Source organism: Ursus americanus, chromosome 7 (genome assembly GCF_024610735.1).
Source record: "Ursus americanus isolate L20-20 chromosome 7, mUrsAme1.1.p, whole genome shotgun sequence".
Lineage (NCBI taxonomy): Eukaryota > Metazoa > Chordata > Mammalia > Carnivora > Ursidae > Ursus > Ursus americanus.
The window spans coordinates 52,996,955-53,017,602 of record NC_142133.1 but is presented as its reverse complement, the minus strand read 5'-3'; the positions used below and the strand labels follow the sequence as shown (position 1 = coordinate 53,017,602).

At 36.3% G+C, this 20,648-nt stretch overlaps 1 protein-coding gene across 3 annotated transcripts in view; it reads left to right on the top strand.

Moving 5' to 3' along the window:
* The window catches only part of EML4 (EMAP like 4), a 156,630-nt gene that overhangs the window by 83,816 nt on the left and 52,166 nt on the right, over positions 1-20,648 (top strand). For 2 of the 3 annotated variants that reach the window (XM_045809004.2, XM_087863707.1), the window contains exons 5-11: positions 171-299; positions 976-1,001; positions 1,203-1,235; positions 15,363-15,486; positions 16,683-16,832; positions 17,815-17,884; positions 19,000-19,110. In XM_045809004.2, coding sequence (XP_045664960.1) covers positions 171-299; positions 976-1,001; positions 1,203-1,235; positions 15,363-15,486; positions 16,683-16,832; positions 17,815-17,884; positions 19,000-19,110 — 643 coding nt within the window. The remainder of the gene's footprint in view (positions 1-170; positions 300-975; positions 1,002-1,202; positions 1,236-15,362; positions 15,487-16,682; positions 16,833-17,814; positions 17,885-18,999; positions 19,111-20,648) is intronic. The other variant, XM_045809005.2, reaches the window with a different exon arrangement.

The following is a 20,648-nucleotide window of genomic DNA, read 5'->3' as shown; positions in this document are numbered from 1 at the left end:
TTCAGCTCCTTCACTCATCCAGGCAGAACCTTTCAACTAATCCTTCCTTCTCTTTTCTGGATTAGCTTTAAGGAAATGTTTTGCTGCTTTTATGTTCTATTTAAGCTGTCAATTACATATCATCACTACTCACAGAATTTTTCTCTAAGAAATTTATATGTTTCTTCCAGCATAAAACGACCACCGACAGCTGAAAAGTCTCATAATTCATGGGAAAATTCAGATGAGAGTCGTAATAAATTATTGAGAGCAGTTTCAACATCAAAATTAATATCAAAAGTTATAAAAAATACAGACAAGTAAGTATCACACTTTCTCAGTTATATCTGAAAATTAATAATTCTATGACTGTCATGCTTCCATGTACAATTATATGCCTTCTTTGGATCACCTTTTTTAAAAATCTATATTTATCTTTTTTCTTCTAAGTGTGTTTTTTCTTTTAAGTGTACAAAAAAAAAAAAGAAAGCTATCTTCCTGTTAATGTTCTCCATTCAAATAGTAAATCTCACGAATCCTCTAAGATTTGAATGCTTTTTTGTAAGTTCTTTCTATGCTTTCACTGTTTAGATGATCTTATGGAATATTCATTGTTTCATAAAACAGTATATATTAGGGGCTGCTGGGTGGCTCAGTTAGTTAAGCGTCCGCCTTCAGCTCAGGTCATATCCCAGAACCCTGAGATCGAGCCCTGTGTCAGGCTCCCTACTCAGCTGGGATCCTGCTTCTCCCCCTCCCTCTGCCCGTCCTCCCCACTCGTGCTCTCTTTCTCAAATAAAATCTTTTTTAAAAAATGTATATATTCATAGTTGAGACTAGTGACAAACTTTAAAAAACACTGATGTCTGAATTTCACTTCTAAAGATTTATCTTGGGTGTGGCCTAGACATTGAAGCTTTTATAATTTATTTAGGTGATTCTAAGGGTAAGCCAAATAAAATTATAACACAAACGTCTTTGAATTTTTTTTTGTAGGCATAAAGATGTCATCATTAACCAAGGTAAATTAAAAATCCTTTTTTAAAAAGATATTTATCTTTTTCTACACCAGTTAAATTTTTGCTAATTGTTAGGAATATTGACTTATTTTCATTCACTGTACTTTACTAGCTCATAATAATCAAAGAGAAGTGCATTTATTATAGTTATTTAAGAAAATGCCCAGTTTTTATTGTAAGATATGTCATTTTTGTCTCAACCAGCAAAAATGTCAACCCGTGAAAAAAACAACCAAGGTAAGAATAAGCTACACAGTTGGTCGCCTTCTAAGTTAATTTCTTCCTGGATCTCTTATTTGGCTTTTCATTATTTATACTATATGACTTTCCTCTTAATATAAGAAATAGGATAATTTGGCTTAATGAATCCAACTATTTTTCTAAAAATCTATTTTATTTCTGTGAGCTCTGAAGATTCATGGGCAGCAGTAGAGATAAATTTGTCATTACAAAAAGGTATAAAATACTGAAGAGAATTTCCCCTGAAGAGAATTTCCCCTTTTTTTAAAAAAACAATAAAAGTTGTTCTAAGAAAAGCCATTTAAAAGATTGATAAATTTTAACTCAATTTCCTGTCTTGCCAACCTCATTGCAAATAATCACTCATTTCTTGAAGCTAAGACTGAATATATAATGAGTCTAGCAAACCCATTTCCTCTTGAATTTTTCTTTTATATTAATTATAATTTCTGGCTACTTGCTGTTGTTGGCTTGTTCTGACCAAAAAAGAACAGACTTTCTATAAATGTGTATTGAATTTAATTGCAAAGTAGGTAAGTTCTATTACATCAGGTTTATATTCTCCTTATATTGCCTGCAAATTTAACTGTAGCATGCTGTTCTAAATGAAAGCATGTCCTTTCTGTGCATGCTTTTTACAGCTCATTTCTATGTGTCATAGTTATCTTTTTTTTCTGGGTTATTAACTAGATAGGATGTGGTTTAAATTTTTGTTAGAGATTACCTTGATTGCTGTGGATTTTTACTATTTTTTATTCTAATAAGAATATTTGTAATCTTCTTTGGATCATTTGTTTTTACATAGAAATTCTAAATGAAGTTGATTTTTGCTGTCATTCTTCTATATAGTTAGGTCCTACCTTCTCCCTCTTTTATAATTAAGTATATAGCTTAAGTAATGGTTGAAAGGGAAAAATGAAAATTTATTTATAGACAATTCTTATTATATATCAAAACATTTTTTAAAAATAGAGGTAGTGATAAATAGCGGAAAGAGCTGTGAATGGAGAGTCTCTGTCTAGAATTTGGTCCTGGCTCTTCTGTATAATAAATAGCCTTGTGACCTAGGCAAAATGACAGTGTCTCTGAGTTAGTTTTCTAATCCGAGAATACTGCCTATAAAGCTTACTTCACATGACTGCTGACAAATGAAATAATGTATATGAAAGCACTTTAGGGCGCCTGGGTGGCTCAGTTAGTTAAGCATCTGCCTTCAGCTCAGGTCATGATCCCCAGGTCCTGGGATTGAGCCCCACTTTGGGCTCTGTGCTCCGTGGGGAGACTGCTTCTCCCTCTCCTTCTGCCCTTCCCCCACTCACTCGTGCTCACTCTCTCTCAAATAAATAAATAAAATCTCTGTTAAAAAAAAAAAGTATCCTAGGGCGCCTGGGTGGCTCAGTCATTAAGCATCTGCCTTGGGCTCAGGGCATAATACCAGGGTCCTGGGATCGAGCCCCGCATCGGGCTCCCTGCTCTGCTGAGAGCCTGCATCTTCCTCTCCTACTCCCCCTGCTTGTGTTCCCTCTCTCGCTGGCTGTCTCTCTCTCTCTCTGTCAAATAAATAAAATCTTTAAAAAAATAAATAAATAAAAGTATCCTGCAAGCAGGAGGAGGGGCAGAGGAAGAGGGAGAAGCAGGCAGCAGGCTCCCCCTTGAGCAGAGAGCCTGACGTGGAGCTCCATCCCAGGACCCAGTGATCATGACCCAGCCAAAGGCAGATGCTTAACCAACTGAGCCACCCAAGTGCCCCAATAAATATAATCTTTAAAAAAAAAAAAAGAAGAAGAAGAAAGCACTTTATTTTATTTTAAAGATTTTATTTTATTTGAGAGAGAGAGAGAAAGAGAAAGAGAACGAACAAGCAAGGGGAGCAGCAGGCAGGGGGAGAGGAGCCGACTCCCTGATGAGCAAGGAAACCAATGCGGGACTCGATCCCAGGATCATGACTTGAGCTGAAGGCAGATGCTTAAGTGACTAAACCACCCAGGCATCCCGAAGAAAGCACTTTTAAAATAGAAAACATTGTAAAACTCTATACAACGGTTCTGTTATTATTACATATTTTGCTAAAGAGCTCAAATTTGTAAGATTCTTACAGAGCTGCCTGCCACTTTCTCATGTTGTGGTATTTTCTGTGGAAGAAAAAAGGAACATAAGATTAGTATATAGTAAGTGAGTGGTTTGCATTGGTGACAGTTTTCAAAGCCATTCAGGTAAGCAGACAAATAAATGTATTTAAGAGGGAAGGATTTTGCTACAGAATGATTACTAAGCAGTATCTAGGAAGAAGGATCAAATGAAAAGCTAGGAAAGGATATAGAAAAATAAATTCTCTTAAAAGAATTTTAATTCAAAAAGGTTGTCCCAGATGTTGGAATTTAATAATGTCAAGTGTTGCTTGCATTAAGCCTTATTTTTGGAATTTGAGTCTATTATTTTTCCACTTTTATCTGCTATATTCTGTCTGGATATAGACTATCACTAGAGCGTACCTTCATAAAAAACTCTTGTGTTTCAGCTTGTGAGGTAGTTGAGGCCTAATTGTAATTGAGACAGAGCCTATAGAAAGTAGATGGATTCTAGATGGTTTAAGAGATAAAATAGGGCATGGGAGGTAAGGAACAGCAAGACCTATCTATGAAGAATAGCTTGAGCAACTCAGTAAAATGAGGAACATTTGAGGTGAAGGAGATGTGTGGAAAAAAATAAGAGTTTTGGTTTTCAGTTTCTGTAAGACTTAATCTACTTATAGAGATGCGTAGCAAGCAACATAGTATCAATGTTTGAACATGTATATTAGAGTTCAGAGACCAGTTTTACTCTCTACTTAGCTGTATGACCTTGAGCAGGTTATTTTACCTTAAGTCTTTATTTTTTCATTATTGAGACAATCATAAACCCTCAAAGAGTTAATATAAAAATTAAAGATAATAAAATGTAGTACCTGGCACATAGTATAAAATAAATTTTAGTTAATATATGTGACTCTGACTGTAAAATCTTGCACTCAAATGTGTGGAGTAAGATGAAAAGATAACTGTTAAATAGATAATCTTCATTTGATAGAAGTTTAGATATATTTTTAAAGTTTGTATGCATTTTGCATGGCATATTTTACAACACATTTTCTTATACTTTAGGTATTAATCCAAAATATCTATCATTTTTGGACGATCTTTTAAAAATATGATTTATTAATTTCTTTAGCTCTTTTTTGACAATGACAAGTATGACTTGCTCCAAGCCATCTGCTTTGATTTGGGAAGAAGACTATTTACATTTGGTACATTTAGGTGAGTGGTAGCAGAAAAAGCTTGACCTGAAGGCCTGTATCCTTCAGCCACAGTAAAGTACAAGAAGAGTTATAAAGTTGAATATTCTGATCAATAGGCAGAAGGAAGAGAACTAGTTAAATGCAATAGGAGGTGGAGTGGAATGGGATGTACACGGGACAGTCTGAGGCTAGGTGTGGGAGGAAGGACAGGTTATATCACCAAAAAGAGACTCTTACCAAGTTGTCTTTACCTACACTCAAATCCCTGAAACATGAACCTTTCTTCATCACTTTTCTCCCTAGTTCTATTGGATTCTTCTCCCACTGCAAGAGAAAGACTTAGCACATCAGGTTAAACTGTGAATAAGTTTTCTTATAGGGTTATTCATTGTTAGATATAGCAGTTAGGTTCTAATATAGTACTATTCATTTGATAAGTTACTGATAAAGTTTTTTGAGCTAACTTAGGGGACTATAAGTGCCTTTTATAAAATTATCTATTGGGGAAAATAGGTAACAATCTGACAAATTTTGTAACAAAATTAGTACAGCCTATAAATTCATCCTTATGGTAATCCGAGTATATTATATTTTTTTAATATGGAAAATAAGTGTCATATGTCCTCCTTTCTAGAGAAGAACCTGAGTGTCTTCAAATTATTGCACATTACTGGGTTTTTTTCAAGCTTAAATAATCATAAATCCTTTTTCTCTTGTAGCATCTTAAACTTGTGCTGTTTAGAATTAGTACATAGTTAATTAGTCTGGTCATGTTGAGAGCCTAAATGACTCAGACCCCCTACTGGAGAGAAATATGCTCAATTGAGGAAAAATCATCAGTCTTCAAATCTCACTCTTACTTCCTTTCATAGTGCTGCCTCACTGCTCTAAGCTTAGGTGCATTTGTGCTTAACTACCAAATCGATGCAGGAACCATAGGTGTGCTTAGAAGAGAGAGCAGTTATTATAATATCTTAAGAGAATTGAGAAGTAACTGTCTCATACTAGCTGTCTAAAAATGACTGTAAATGAAAAATGCTTTAAAAGTCATTTTGAAATATATACTATGTAAAACACTTCAGTAATTTGGTGTAGCCAAAACAGTTGTTCAGATAATCTGAAAATACTAAACTGGTTTACAAAATTGGAGAAAGGAAAAAAAAACCTGAGTAATCTTGTCATTTTAACAGCCATTATAGTTCTGATATGTTTGTTTTTCTTTATCAGATACACATTTTGAACATTCACTCTTTTAACAAATATTTATTGAGTGCTTATTTTGTCAGGCCCTGCCCTTAGGCACTTGGGGATATAGCAGTTATGGTCTCTGCACTCTATGGAACTTATATTCTACATAATAAGAAAAAAATAATACTTAATGTGTCAGGGGGTAATACATATTAAGAGAGAAGGAGGAGAGTAGAGAGTTGCTATTTTACATAGAGTGGTTAGGGAAGACATTTCTGATAAAGTGACATTGAACCACCTGAAGGACATGAGTGAAATACATGGATATCTGGAGAAAAGAATTTCATGAGCAGAGATAACTGAAAGTACACAAGCCCTGAGGCGCTTTCTTGCTGTGTTAAGGGACAGCAAAGAGGTCATTGATTATAGTGTACATACAATTTTGTATTTGTTAATCATTACATTTATTAAATACAGATTCATTCTAAGTAACAGAAGCTTCATTAGGCACCTCACTTAGGAAAGGGAAGTAAAGTGTTAATAGCAGTAAGAGTGCAAGAATAAGAAGTATGAGACCTAGTTAGGGGTGAAATGACCTGCACCATACAAAGTTTAAAGAATCAGAATCCTAAATGACTGGAATTATGAGCATGAGTTAGGAATTTGCCAAAGGGAATTATGAAGAAAAAAATAAGGGGTACCTGGGTGGCTCAGTTGGTTAAGCGGTTGTCTTCACCTCAGGTCATGATCCCAAGGTCCTGAGATGGAGTCCCGCATTGGGCTCCCTGCTCAGTGAGGACTCTGCTGCTCCCCCTGCCTGTGCTCTCTGGCTCTTGTGCTCTCCCTCCTTCAAGTAAATAAATAAAATCTTAAAAAAAAAAAAAAAAAAAAAAAAGAAACATTATTCATCCAGTAATAAAGTTTTCCCTATCAACTCTTAAGACCTGGGACCTCAGTTTCCTCACATATAGTAGGCTTAGACTAGACGTCACTAAGAGTCGCTCTTAATAACTTTTTCAAGCTCTTTCTTGCAGCAAATAGAAAATGGAGAACAGCTCCCCATACCTCGACTAACTTGCTTTTAATTTACCTTTTAAAGAATTTGAATATAGGTGCCTTTGTTCATGCCATGTGCTTTCTGACTTGTTAGTTCCAGGCATGTTTTGTCCTAAAACCTGATCACGCCTCCGTAAACTGAGCATCGTATCTGAAAGAATAGCTAAAATTTATCTGTAAGAATGTAAAGGATAGCAGTGTTCTGCTGACACTGTCTGTATATTGTGTTACCTACTGAGAGGGAATATATACCTGCTAAGAGGGTATGCAGTTTGAAACAAACTAAAAAAGCCAAAAGCCCTTAATTGAGCTACAGATAGAATTTATTCCTCTTGTTACTAAGATGGTATCCAAAACTTTGCAGTTCCAGAATTTAGGAAGAAGAATGCTAGCTTTAAGTCTGTTCCAGTGTGAGCAGGCAGAAAAGGCAGGAAACCAAGTATTGTACTTCCAAAAAATATACTCACTCCTGAAATTTAGATATTGGATCATTTTAAATAGGCAACATAAACATTACTTGTATCCCTAGGGATCTGGACTTTGTCCATGTATTCTCTGTCTTTTAAAAGGAAACCAGACAGGGGAACCTTTTCTCTGTTGGAGATTTTTTTTTTTAAATCCTGTGAAGCAGAGGCTCTTATTTCTTGATGTTGTTGTTAACAGTCTTCTAGATTAAAATATGTTTAAAGGCTGTCCAGTTATTTTTGTAATATAAACAATCCCAACTTTTAAGAATATGTGTTCTTGACATCCTCTTTTCCTTATCTTCAGCCGAAAAAGAAGTCCCCCAGCCTATCCCTTTTGGACATGGAGAATATGACTTTTCATAACAGAACATACTCATCTTGTGCATATTTTATTCTGGTTGAAGACTTCATCTGTACTGTATTTTCACAACCCGTAGGCATAAGCTTTTTTAAAAATCTAAACTAGAAAGTATAATTAACCAGAAATCTCTCCATGTCTCAAGCATGTCAGTTAACTGAGATAGCATAGTTAGAAATCCACTCTGTCCAGAAATGGCAGTTAGACTCCATAGGTGTTTCTTACTCTGTCATTTGTTACTATTTTCCTGAAGCACTTGGAAAAGCATTCTGAAATTTGTGATTAGGCTTAGCAGAAAAGTGGTACCGTTGATCAGTGATAATACTAAAATTGCAGAAAGAACCATAGCAAATCACATGGCATGTTCCTGAACTGTGCAGTTGGTTCTCCAAGGAACAGTTTTACCAAAAATATTCTGTTGATTATTTACTTTTTTAATAAAGCTTTTTAAACTTTTTAAAGATTGTGAAATATTTTAATTTTTCTAAAAATATATACAAATAATATAGCAAGCACCTGTGTACTGGGGATCCAGATTTATTAAATCTTTACATTTTGCTTTGACTCAGATTTTTTAAAAAAATGAAACATAGAGGCGCCTGGGTGGTGCAGTCGGTTAAGCGTCTGACCCTTAGTTTTGACTCTTAGTTTGGGCTCAGGTTGTATTCTCAGGGTCGTGAGATCGAGCCCTACATTGGCTCCACGCTCCACAGAGTCTGCTTGGGATTCTCTGTCCTTCTCCCTCTGCCCCTCCCACTTGTGCCTGTTCTTGCTCTCAAATAAATAAATCTTAAATAAACAAACATTAAAGGTAAAGTTGAAGGCTCTCTTTAATTCTGTTTAATTAGAATTTCATTTACAGGCTTTTATTGCTCTCTTGGGACCTCCTGGCTCTCTTCCTATTATAGTTAATTGAAAAAGAGGGGTGCCTGGTGGCTCAGTCGGTTAAGCATCCGTCTTGATTTCAGGTCAGGTCATGATCTCAGGGTCATGACATCAAGCCCTGCATCTGGCTCTTGGCTCAGCATAGTCTGCTTGTCCCTCTCCCTCTGCTCCTCCCCTCACGTGCTTGCATGCTCTCTCTCTCTCAAATAAAATCTTTTAAAAACTAAAATAAAAAGAGCTAGAGGCAGGGCACCTGGGTGGCTCAGGTTGAGCATCAGGCTCTTGGTTTCAGCTTAGGTCATGATCTCATGGGTCGTGAGGTCTAGCCCCCACTTTGGGCCCCTACCGTGGCCTCCACGCCCAGTGGGGAGTCTGCTTGAAGAGTCTCTCCCTCTGCCCCTCCCCCCCACTTGTGCTCATGCTCTCTAACATAAATAGATCTTTTTTTAAAAAAAGAGCTAGAGAGATAAATATATTGCTATCTGAAGCTTCTCTTTTGAATTTATTTTTAAAAAATCCAACTTGGTGTATTCAGATAAAAGTTTTAAAAATTTAATTCAGTGCTTAAAATAGCTTTTCTTGGTGATACAAGTGAGTGATTTGAGGGAGTTTTTAAAATACAACCATATTAAGAAAAATACAACCATATTTTGCTTAGTTCAGAAAAGTTTTCAGCAATATAGCAGTAAGTCTTTTGGAAGTTTTATCTGTTTCATTGTTGGACTAGACTTTCCCATCTTTTCCCAAAGAAAGCCTTTTTTAGGTAATAAAAATAATCCAGAATGCTTAAGCAAACGCCCATATCTTATTATCTTGAAGTGATTTTATGATGGAGTTACAAACAAAATAACAAGGAGAAATCTGATTAAAGGAGGTTTAGATTGAAGAAAGTAACTACAGGTGTGCTTATTACTGTCATTAGTATAAGGGTTGATTAGCAGTTAAGTAAGACTGGGTTGTGTCTCTGTTATAAGCTCCGAAGGGGCTAGGTTCACTTCTTTCATATCTTTGTTGTGTACCCTCACCCCATCCCCCCTGCCCCTATGTAATTAAGAATTCAGTAAATTTACCAGCCAGTAGAAGTCTGCCTATAGAACAAAGAAAATTAAGGTAGCATTTTACTACTAGGTCATATTTTTCAGACCTGGGTTCTTGTCCTAGCAAGTAAAACTGTGTAGTATTTGGCAAGCACCTCCAACTAAGAATTTTTTAAATCCTCAAAACAGGAGGGTTAGATTATAGCCTTCTAAATTCACACCCCTTTTTTTATTTGGGGATCTACATTTTATCTGTTTTTATAGCTAGACCTTTGAAAAGAGGTGAAATTTAGGGGCGCCTGGGTGGCTCAGTCGTTAAGCATCTGCCTTTGGCTCAGGGCGTGATCCCAGAGTCCTGGAATCGAGCCCCACATCAGGCTTCTCCACTGGGAGAAGAAAGATGTGTTAAACTGTAAGCATTCTAGAAGTTCAGAAGGTTTTCTAGGCAGTAGCCATTATACAAATTAGTATAGTCATAGTCCAAAACCCTGAAGACTTTTTGTTTGTTTGTTTAATCTCTAAATCCAGAAAGGGAGCAAGCTTTGGGGAAAAAAGCACTGGAGGAACTGATCTTTGAGCAGGGTATGCCCAATATTACCTTCCTTCCCCACTTTACCTTTCACTATTAGTCTGTGAAGGATTAATGAATTTTGATAAGTATGTTTTAAATATATAAGTAACTTTGGGGCACCTGGCTATTTCAGTTAGTAGAGCGTGCAACTCTTGATCTTGGGGTCCTGAGTTCAAGCCCCATGTTGGGGGTAGAGTTTACTTAAATACGTAACTTTATAACTAGTTATTTATATCTATCTGAATCATTTCAGCAATAGTGCTTTTCTCAGAACACCTTAGATAACTATCCCAAAAAGTTTGGATTAAGGAATATGAAGGTCATTTTGCGATTTGGAGCACTTTGCAGTGTAGGGCAGCCTAGGGGAGATGCTAAAGTAGAAGAGTGAATTAACAAGAGTAGAGCAAAGGGGAAGTGATGGCCGTGAGAAGGACAAGGGAAGGGAAGTGTTAATATCAAGTGTTTCACATTTCTGCCTAGGGGCGCCTGGGTGGCTCAGGTCTTGGGATCAAGCCCTGCCTCAGGCTCCGTGCTTGGGGTAGAGTCTGCTTGAGATTCTCTCTTCTTCTCCCTCTGTCCCTCCTGCTTGTGCACATGCTCGCTCTCCTCTCTCTTCTCTTTCTCAAATTAAAAAAAAAAAATTAAAAATTTCTGCCTAGCTTTCACTTTTCCCGAAGATAATAGAACAGAAACATCTTCTTCCTCTTTTGTGCTCTGTGATTTCCTACTCTTGGGGTCCAAAGCTCAAGCTTCTATTTGGATTATAAGTAAGCTGTATTGTCAAGTAATTGGACTTCTGAGGACCTTACTACTGTCTGAATAGTACTATCCAGTAAAAATATAATGTATAACACAGGTCATTTAAAATGTTCTAGTAGTCACATTTTAAAAAGTAAAAAAAACACACAGGTAAGAGCAAGTTTAATATATTTAGCCCAGTCTATCGTGAATATCATTTCAGTGTGTGATGAATACAAAAAAGACATTGACGTATTTTGCTTTTTTTCATACTAAGACTCAAAAATCTGTATTGTACAATTACAGCATATCTCAATTCAGACTAGCCACATTCTAAGTGTTCAGAACCAGTGGCTATTGTTTTGGATGCTGCAGGTCTAAAACATAGTTTTAGAATAAAAATGTTTCACAAGTTCTAAATCATAAACAAAATTTTGGAATACAGTCTAAAAACTTATTTGATGTCTCTGAGCCTTAGTTTCCCCTTCTCTAAAAGTAAGGGGTTGGACTAGGTGAGCTCTTAAATTTCTGAGAGTTCCAACATTATATGTGTCTAGAGAAACAAACTAATGGTATTTTGGTATTGATTATAGTATTTTTATCAACAGTATCCCACAGAATTTCTTCTTTTATAATTAAACTGTCATTGATCAGATTCAAGTAAGAATATTTAGGCACACTCGGGTGGCTCAGTCGATTGTGTCTGACTCTTGATTTTGGCTCAGATCATGATCTCAGGGTTGAGATCACGCTGGGCATGGAGGGCTGCTTGAGATTCTCCTCCTCTCTCTGCCCCTCCCGCCTTCCTTAAAAATTTTTGTTTATTTGGCGTAAACTTGTAAGTGGTAAAGCTGGAATTCAAACCAAGGTCTGTCTTGATCACAAATCTTGTATTCTCTCCACTATACTGTGTAACCTCCTACTCAGTCCAAGGAATTTTCACAGTGCCAAGTAAGAAATAAAACATTGAGATAAATTACATTTCACTAAAAGGCTGTTTCATTATTGAATACTAAGAAGCTCTATACTGTGTTTACTAATTATCATGAGATAGTTTAGTAATTTCTTTTCCTCAGATTTTTTTCTGGACCACTAGAAAATATAACTGATCTCATAATCTTCTTTGACTGGTCGCGTGGCCCATCGCTTCTTGACTTTCATGGTCCTGTAGTTTTATGGTGAGAGCAGCCAGAAAGTAGCATTGGAGTAAAACAGACAAATGGACTGTTATGTCCTTTGACTGTAAGGTCAAGAAGTCTGACAGTCTCAAGAACAAGTTTGTGGTGAGAATCTATACTCAACAATGGTTGAGGAGAAAAGAGACTCTAATTTGACTATATTTTACCTGATTCCTAAGGTAAAGACTATTCTTTAAAAAAAAAAAAAAAAAGTGGGCCAAAGGTGTGTTTTCACATCGTATTTCCCCCTTTTTTCACAAGGATTAAATATTTAAGAATTGGGAGATAAACAATAAACTATAGATTTCCCATTTCTCTTGGAAAAAAAATGGGAATATCTAGCAACACTAGGCCCACAGGTTTCATGAGCATGGAGTGTGCCAGTGGTCCCAGAGTCCCAGTCAATCATCCTGTATTCTCTTCACTGTTCTCATTTTGCATTTCCTGTGTGGGCCAGTAGATATGTCAATTTGTGACCCCTGTTCTAAAGTGTACATGATAGGGGCACCTGGATGGCTCACTCAGTGAAGCATCTGTCTTGGGCTCAGGTCATGTAGGGTCCCGTGCTCAGTGGGGGACCTGCTTCTCTCTTTCCCTCTGCCCCTCCCCCCCACTCGTGTGCTCTCTTTCTCACTCTGCTCTCTCTCTCAAATAAAATCTTTTAAAAAAGTGTACATGATAGAATCAGAATTCTAGCTTGTTTGCCTATACATATTGTTTTGTGGGCAGTCAAAGCTTATGAAGAGATACTATAGTGTGTTAAATCATGTATTCTAAGCAGTTCCTAGACAGGGTTCAGAATGGTACAAATCCTTCTCAAAGGGAAGGGAATAAATATTTGTTGAGGACCTCATATTATCCCTTACAGTGTGATGTCTTATTTAGTAACTCATAATTGCAGTTGGTAAGTACTAGTATCATTTTGTGTATTAGGAAAATGAGGCCAGAGTCACACAGCTAGTCAGCAGTAAAGCTGGAATGCAGATCTTGATCACTCTTCCCAAAGCTCATGTCCTTTCCACTATAATGTATTGGCTCCCTCAGTCTCAGGAATTGTTCATGGTTCCTAGATTATGTATTTGGCCCTCAACATATATACTGCCAGTTTCCAGGCAGAGAAAACATTTTCATCCCGACAGGCATTGCCATTTTTATATTAGAAAAGTTGACAAGCACTAGATAGTTTCTTTCCTTTTACTTAGTTGCTTGTGCTCCTAAGGATAAAGGAATAATTGATAAAGGATAATTGACAGAGGAAGAAATATGGTATTCTGAGCTATCTCTATTAGCAAAGGAGAACTTTTGTTTTCTTTGATACTACTATCCCTAAATCCATTCCCTTGGTTTGACATTTAATCTCTTCTAAGTGGTAGAAACATCTGCTAATAGTTTTTTTTTTTTTCATCCAGAAAGCATTTATGATATACGCCTCTGATCAAAGATCCTGGGGGTAATTCCAAAGGACAGGATATCTGCCTCTAAGAATTTACACACACACACACACACACACACACACACACACACACACATATATATATATATATATATATTTTAAGATTTTTTTATTTTTAAGTAATCTCTACACCCAGTGTGGGGCTCGAATTTACAACCCCAAGATCAAGAGTCACATGTTCTGACGAAGCCAGCCAGGGACCCCAAGAATTTATATTCTTCTAAAGAAGAAACTTGAGGAAAAAAGAAACTTACATAGCAAATTGATACATATAAGAAAGTAAACTGTATAGAAAAGGACAAAGAGATGCTGATAAAGATGATTTCATAAAGAAATAGTTGCAGCTGGTAATCATTTAGTTCTCCTCAAGTCCATCAATGCTAAAAATCATCAGGAAGGAGAGCCCACTCTTAGATTCAGAAGTAATAAAGACCTGTATCATGTGATGTGAAAACTGTGGCGTGGGAGGCCTTAGCCTGTTCTTAGATCTAACTATGAGGCCAAGCACAAGTGAGTAATAATAATAAAAATAACTTGAACTTCTCACCCATAACAAGCACAAATACTTGCAGACATTCATCAGAGAATTTATCTTTCCTTCTTCCATGGTTCTTATTATATAAATTATTGAATTATTATGTATTCTTCTCCTTAGTAGATTAGGTCATTATTAGAGGTCCTGGAGTTGTATTAGCCTCTGGTTGATGACCACATTTTCAGTTGGTTTCTGCCATTTTATCATATGCCAGACAAGTTGGTAAGTGCTAGACACATGCTATGCTTTTGTACTCAGTCCCTTACTTTCTCCTTCCTGTTTAGGTTTTCTTGTGGCCATTTTACCATCACTGTCACCATCTACTAAACTTATCTGTATGTAGGTCATTGGGGTGCTCGGGCTGAGGATGGGTGTTGTTTTTTGGTTTTTGTTTTCAAGAAACAATCTCATCTGGTTAGTGAAGTTTTATTTCCTTATGTAAAAGATACACAATAAATATCGATTTGATTCTAGACTTGTCCTTAACATCTTTAGTTTTAGATTGTTGCAGATCTTATAAACAACTGTTGCTTTATGTAAATAAAAGATGTCTTAGAACCCACACTGCCAATTAGAAAACTATTTCCTAGCACTGTCTTAAAAATTTTAATGTATTGTAGTTGAATTAAATTCTTTAGACCCAACCTTGATTGTTGGCACAGTCGTGAAGTGAGGGAAGTTGGTCTTCTTTCCCTTCCAGCTATACTCACTGTATGTGGCAGAGCTCTTGTTCTCTCTCTGCATCCTGACTTATGATGCTGAATGACTCTTCTCTTCATAGTATAGTCTTGGGCCATGTTTTTTGTATGTGTCATTAAACATCAGTAGGTTGGGACACCTGGGTGGCTCAGTCGGTAAGCGTCTGCCTTCAGCTCAGGTCACGATCCTGGGTTCCGGGATCGAGTCCTGCATTGGGCTCCCTGCTCATCGGGGAGCCTGCTTCTCCTTCTGTCCCTCCCCTGTGCTCGCTCATGTGCTCCTTTCTCTCTCTCTCTCAAAAAATAAATAAAATCTTAAAAAAAAAATCAGTAGGTTGATTAAGGGGTATGGTAGACATGGTTGTTGTCTGCCCTGATAATCTTTCTTATTTTCAACTGTCAGAAAAACTTTCATCATAATTTTTTTTCCATTTTTCTACTTCAGCTTTCCTGACCTTCTCGTTTGGTTTAATTGTGAAAATAGTTATTCTCGTTTAAGGAAATGATCAACAGTTTTTTCTTACAATGTTTTAGACAAGGTCTTTATATAAAAATAATTATGTATAATAAGAATAGAACTCTGAACTAGCTATTTTTTTGTCTTGTTCTTACTATATCACCTTAATAATCTACTTTTCTGTGATTATTCAGAAAATTGACTTAACTTTTTTCTTGTGTTTCAACAGAAGGAGAATATGTTAAAATGTTTATGCGAGGTCGGCCAATTACAATGTTCATTCCTTCTGATGTTGAAAACTATGATGATATCAGAACAGAACTGCCTCCTGAGAAGCTGAAACTGGAGTGGGTGTATCCTTCTCTACTGTGACAGCAAATTTGTTTGCTTTGTCTTTAGTTTAAGAAAAATTCATTTACCTATATCAAAATTACTTGAGAAAGTAAAGAGATATTACCTCTCATCCTTCACATATTATATATATTTTGCTATTAGCAATTTAAAACCACCCAGATATCTTTGGATAGGGCAAGAGGTATTGTATGAACATCGTGGCAGCTACTTGCAGTGTAGTAGAGAAGGCATTGGACTAGAATGGGAAGACTAGTGTTTGAGTCTTGGCTCTGCCACCCCCAATGAACCTTACTTCCCTTATAAAAAGAGGTTAATAACTCCTACTTTAGTGAGCTGTTATAAGAGTTAAATAAGGAAACATCAGTTAAGCATTTTGTAACCTGTGAAATAATGTAAATTATTTTATTAAGAGCTCAAATTAACAAGACTGATTCTAATTCCAGGATTAACTTCTCAGCCAAACTTTGTAAAAAATTACTATATGAAAGAGCTCTCCTAATTTCACTTAGAAATTTTCCTTTTAGAACCTTTGAGAAACTCCACAAAGCAGAATGGAGCTAGTAGTTTGAACTCAGCTTTCTGCCTCCGTTCTATACACTCTTTCCCCTACCCTTTCATTCATTCCCTCATTTCTTCAGAAATTAGCTTGGGAAAACTCACCAATCCTGTAATTCTGTACAACTTTTTAATAAACACTCTGCCTACCAAACTGTGCCTGGCTGTCTTACTCATTATTTAGATGAAGCATATATGTCATTTTCTGAGCCCTTCTTTTGATCCCGCTCTTCACTTTCTCTCCATTTAAATTAGGTGTTCCTTCTGTGCTTTCTCCTAGGATACTGTACTTTCCACAGTTTCTAATGATATATTTGGTGTTTGTTTTTGTCATCTTTGCCAGAGCATAAGCTTCAGGGACATAGGCCTCTGGTTTCTTTGCTCAGAACTGTATGTTCAGCCTGTGCCTGCCACATGTTAGGAACTCAATATGTATTTGGGGAATGAGGAAACTAAGATTTTATGCACATTAAAAACTCAGGATTGCACCCTGAATAGTGGCAGGACTTGAGTTTCCTGGTTCTGATGCACTCCTATTTTTTTTTTATACCTTCCTCATTCCCTTAGGTATCCATGAAAAACTTGTTAGTTTACACCTTAAAAATTGTGTTTATTAAAAACCTTGACTTTTGTGTTTAAGATATGGTTATCGAGGAAAGGACTGTCGCGCTAATGTTTACCTTCTTCCTACCGGAGAAATAGTGTATTTCATAGCATCAGTAGTAGTACTATTTAATTATGAGGAGAGAACTCAGCGACACTACCTGGGTCACACAGACTGTGTGAAATGGTTGGTATTATTGAACACTTATTTTTTTTCTTTGTCATTTTTGTGTTTCTTTTTAATTTGGGTTTTTTCAGAAATGGCTTCTTACGGAGAGCTCAGATGTTAAGGATATTATGGGTATTCTGTAGAATATATTTAAAGGTGGCATTTTAATATGGGGCAGTTGTAGTGGAACTTTTGAAGCATTTTTATTTCTTATGACAATTTAAATTGGTACTCTTCTGGAAAGTAATAAGCGATACATACTAAGAACAAAAAAATTACATTCTTGATGAGCTTACCCCTTGGTTACAAGATGTAGAAAGAGTCTAGATGTAGACAGGAAGATTTTTTAAAAAAAAAATTTTTTTTTAAATTTTTAAAAATTCTGCTAGTCACTCATATGTTTATCATGAGAAATGTGGCATAAATGCTGCACTATTTTCAGTTTGTACTTAAAAGAGTTTCTTGCCCCAAGTTTGACTTGTAAGAGTTCAGCATTAAGAACTAATTCAAAGTTCGGAGGTACTATGTTCACTGTGTTCCTTTGTAGAAAAGTAGAAATGATAGAAGAGCTGTTCAGTCAATAATACGCATAAGGATTATATAGCAAACAGGGAAAATGCTGACGCTGTAATAGATTACATTTGCATAGTGCAGTACCACATCTTCACTATGATAAAACCATCTGACTATGCTCATGCGTGTGCAGGACTAGAAAGGAACTTGAACAGATGAAGACAGTTTAACTTATCCTGTCACAATTGTGAATTTAGTGCTGCATTAATTTGTCTGTTTTAGTTTAGCCAAGAAAGAAAATTATGGCCAAAACTTAGGTGGTTGATGTTTATTTGATTTGCTAAGGAAGATAAAATAGCTAAGTCACGATGAGAATTTTTTAATGATTAAAAACTGAAAAATGCTTGACAGATGTTGTTACTAAGGCATATTTTGGCTGTTTCACATGTTTCCCATATTTAAAATTGTTGTTAATACTGCTTTTTAGCCTTGCTATACATCCTGACAAAATTAGGATCGCTACTGGACAGATAGCTGGAGTGGATAAAGATGGAAGGGTGAGTGGCATAGTGTTCTGCATGCTGTATCAGTGACATTGCCATTAGAATGGAATCGATTGTAATTTTAACCATGGCTTGTGTATTTGATTCTTTTAAATGGCAACTAAGGGATTTCTAGTATAAGCAGGCAAAAAATAGTAGAATGTAAGAACATTCCAAAAATAAGAGAGAATCATACTATTTAAATATTTTTCTCTAAAATTAAGGGTTCTCCCTAAGGAAACTACTTACTTGTAAAATTGGGAGGACTCGTAAGCTTGTTACTTTTTTTTTTTTAACGTAGCATAACTCATCAGTGTTTACCAGAAGATACTACAGTTTCACTACATTGATGGACCTCTTGATTTTATATATGACTAGAACTGATAACACTTTAAAAATTTCAGTTCCTATTCAATATTATTAAGTTGGTTTACGTAATAAATCCCTTACTTATAAGGATCAGCAGTGGGTATTGATGACTGATTAACATGTGTCTGAATGTACCCATTACATTCTCTGGCTTGAGTTTATTTAAAGAAAAGGAGTTGGAATGGTTATATTGGGTGACTTCGAAGGCCTCTTCCAGTTTCAAATTCTGTTTAAGAACTGTTTAGCAATTTATTGGACTCTGATTAGAAAAAAATGTATTATTTTCCCAGGAATTAAGGTAATGTTAAAAGAGTACCCAGAGCAAATTTGCCTGGGTTAGAATTCTAACTCTGTGTTTTAATAACTGTATAACTTTGGGCAAGTTATTCAAATCTCTATATCCGTTTTCTCATCTGTTAAATGGTGATTATTATAGTACATAGTTCTTGGGATTATGAGGATTAAATGAATTAATATATGTACCTTAGAATAGGATATGACATAGTAAATACTAAATCATTTGCTGCTACTATTATTATCACTGTTGTTATTTTCTCGTTTTCATAGTATGAGAGGAAAATACCTACTCAACATTCTTTGGGGTCATGTCTAATATAGTAGCTATTTTATATTAGATGTTTATCCATCCCCACTGCTTTTTAAAGATGGCAGACAGTTCTGCGTGGTAGCAGTATTTATTTGCACCCACCTGAATACCAGTTAGTCTTGCTATCTTGTGTTTTTCCCCTTGTTTTTTGCAGCCTCTGCAACCCCATGTCAGAGTGTGGGATTCAGTTAGTTTATCCACACTACAAATTATTGGACTTGGGACCTTTGAGCGTGGAGTAGGATGCCTGGATTTTTCAAAAGCAGTAAGTGACAATTTTGAAAGAAGTAAGCAAGCTGCACAAAGAAGCAGAAAAGATAAGCTCAGTTTTCTGTTCACGCGTGTCTGTGTGTGTGTGTGTGTGTGTGTGTGTATTCATAGAAAGTGCTAACTCCACGGGGCGCCTGGGTGGCACAGCGGTTGGGCGTCTGCCTTCGGCTCAGGGCGTGATCCCGGCGTTGTGGGATCGAGCCCCACATCGGGCTCCTCCACTATGAGCCTGCTTCTTCCTCTCCCACTCCCCCTGCTTGTGTTCCCTCTCTCGCTGGCTGTCTCTATCTCTGTCGAATAAATAAATAAAATTAAAAAAAAAAAAGAAAAGAAAAGAAAGTGCTAACTCCGAATTTTTAGCTATTGCTTAGCAATGGCCAGCATTTTAACCAAGGTACAAAAGTACTTTGCTTTAAATGGGATATAGGTTGTTATACCTAATTATACTTTTGTTCTTTTCTGAAATAGGATTCCTGTAGTAGCAGGAAATGTTTAGAGGAAAAATACATAGTGTGGTATAATTGAAATAAGCAGTAGGACGTGCTTTTGCTTCAGCTTGAATCATGGAAATCTATTTTATTTAGAAAATTCACAGACATGAAAGTTGGCCATTTCTATACAAATACTGGCTTTTCTTGATGTCATGTTGGAACAAATGAAATTATCAGACCTTTGTGGGGTGCCTGGGTGGCTCAATTGGTTAAGTGTCTGCCTTCAGGTCAGATCATGATCCTGGAGTCCCAGGACTGAGTCCTGCATTGGGCTTCCTGCTCAGCGGGGAGTCTGCTTCTCCCTCTGACCTTCCCCTCTCTCATGCTCTCTCTCTCTCACTCTCTCACTCACTCACTCACTCACTCACTCACTCAGTCTCTCTCAAGGAAATAAAATCTTAAAAAAAAAAAAATTCAGACCTTTGTACTCACTAAAATCATGAATTATCTTGGTTCTGAATTGATGACAACATGAGTTTAAAATTCAGTATCTAGCAATCTTATCTAAACCTTGAGGCTTTATTCTGAGGGGAAAATAAAACAAGGATATTACCTATTGAAACATTCTATTTATTCTTGAATTATATACAATTATTGTAGAGTGTATGGGAGATCTACATTTTAGGATCCATGATTTTAAATTTCAAATACAAATACCCCTCCAGATTTTATTGGGCCTAACTCATACTTTAGAATATATACATGTATTTATATTACCTCTTCAGTTCCTAGCTTTCAGCAGGTTTATTATGGATTATAGGAGTTTTGTGGGACATGGAGGCAGAAGGCACATTTTTAGAACAGAAAGATAAATTTGGGTGGACATAGGAATTGTGCTAGTTTTGAAGGTACAGAATGTCCAGAGGTTCATTGAAACAAGAATTGTGAGAAAGGCATTTACAAAAGGTGATAACTGGACAGAAGAACTTTCACTACCTTTCTTACCCCTAAATTTCTGTAGCAGAAACTGTTTTCATCTTTTTGATACCATTGTTACAGTGTTAAGACTATCTTGGATTGCCTCATACTCTAAATTTTCCTA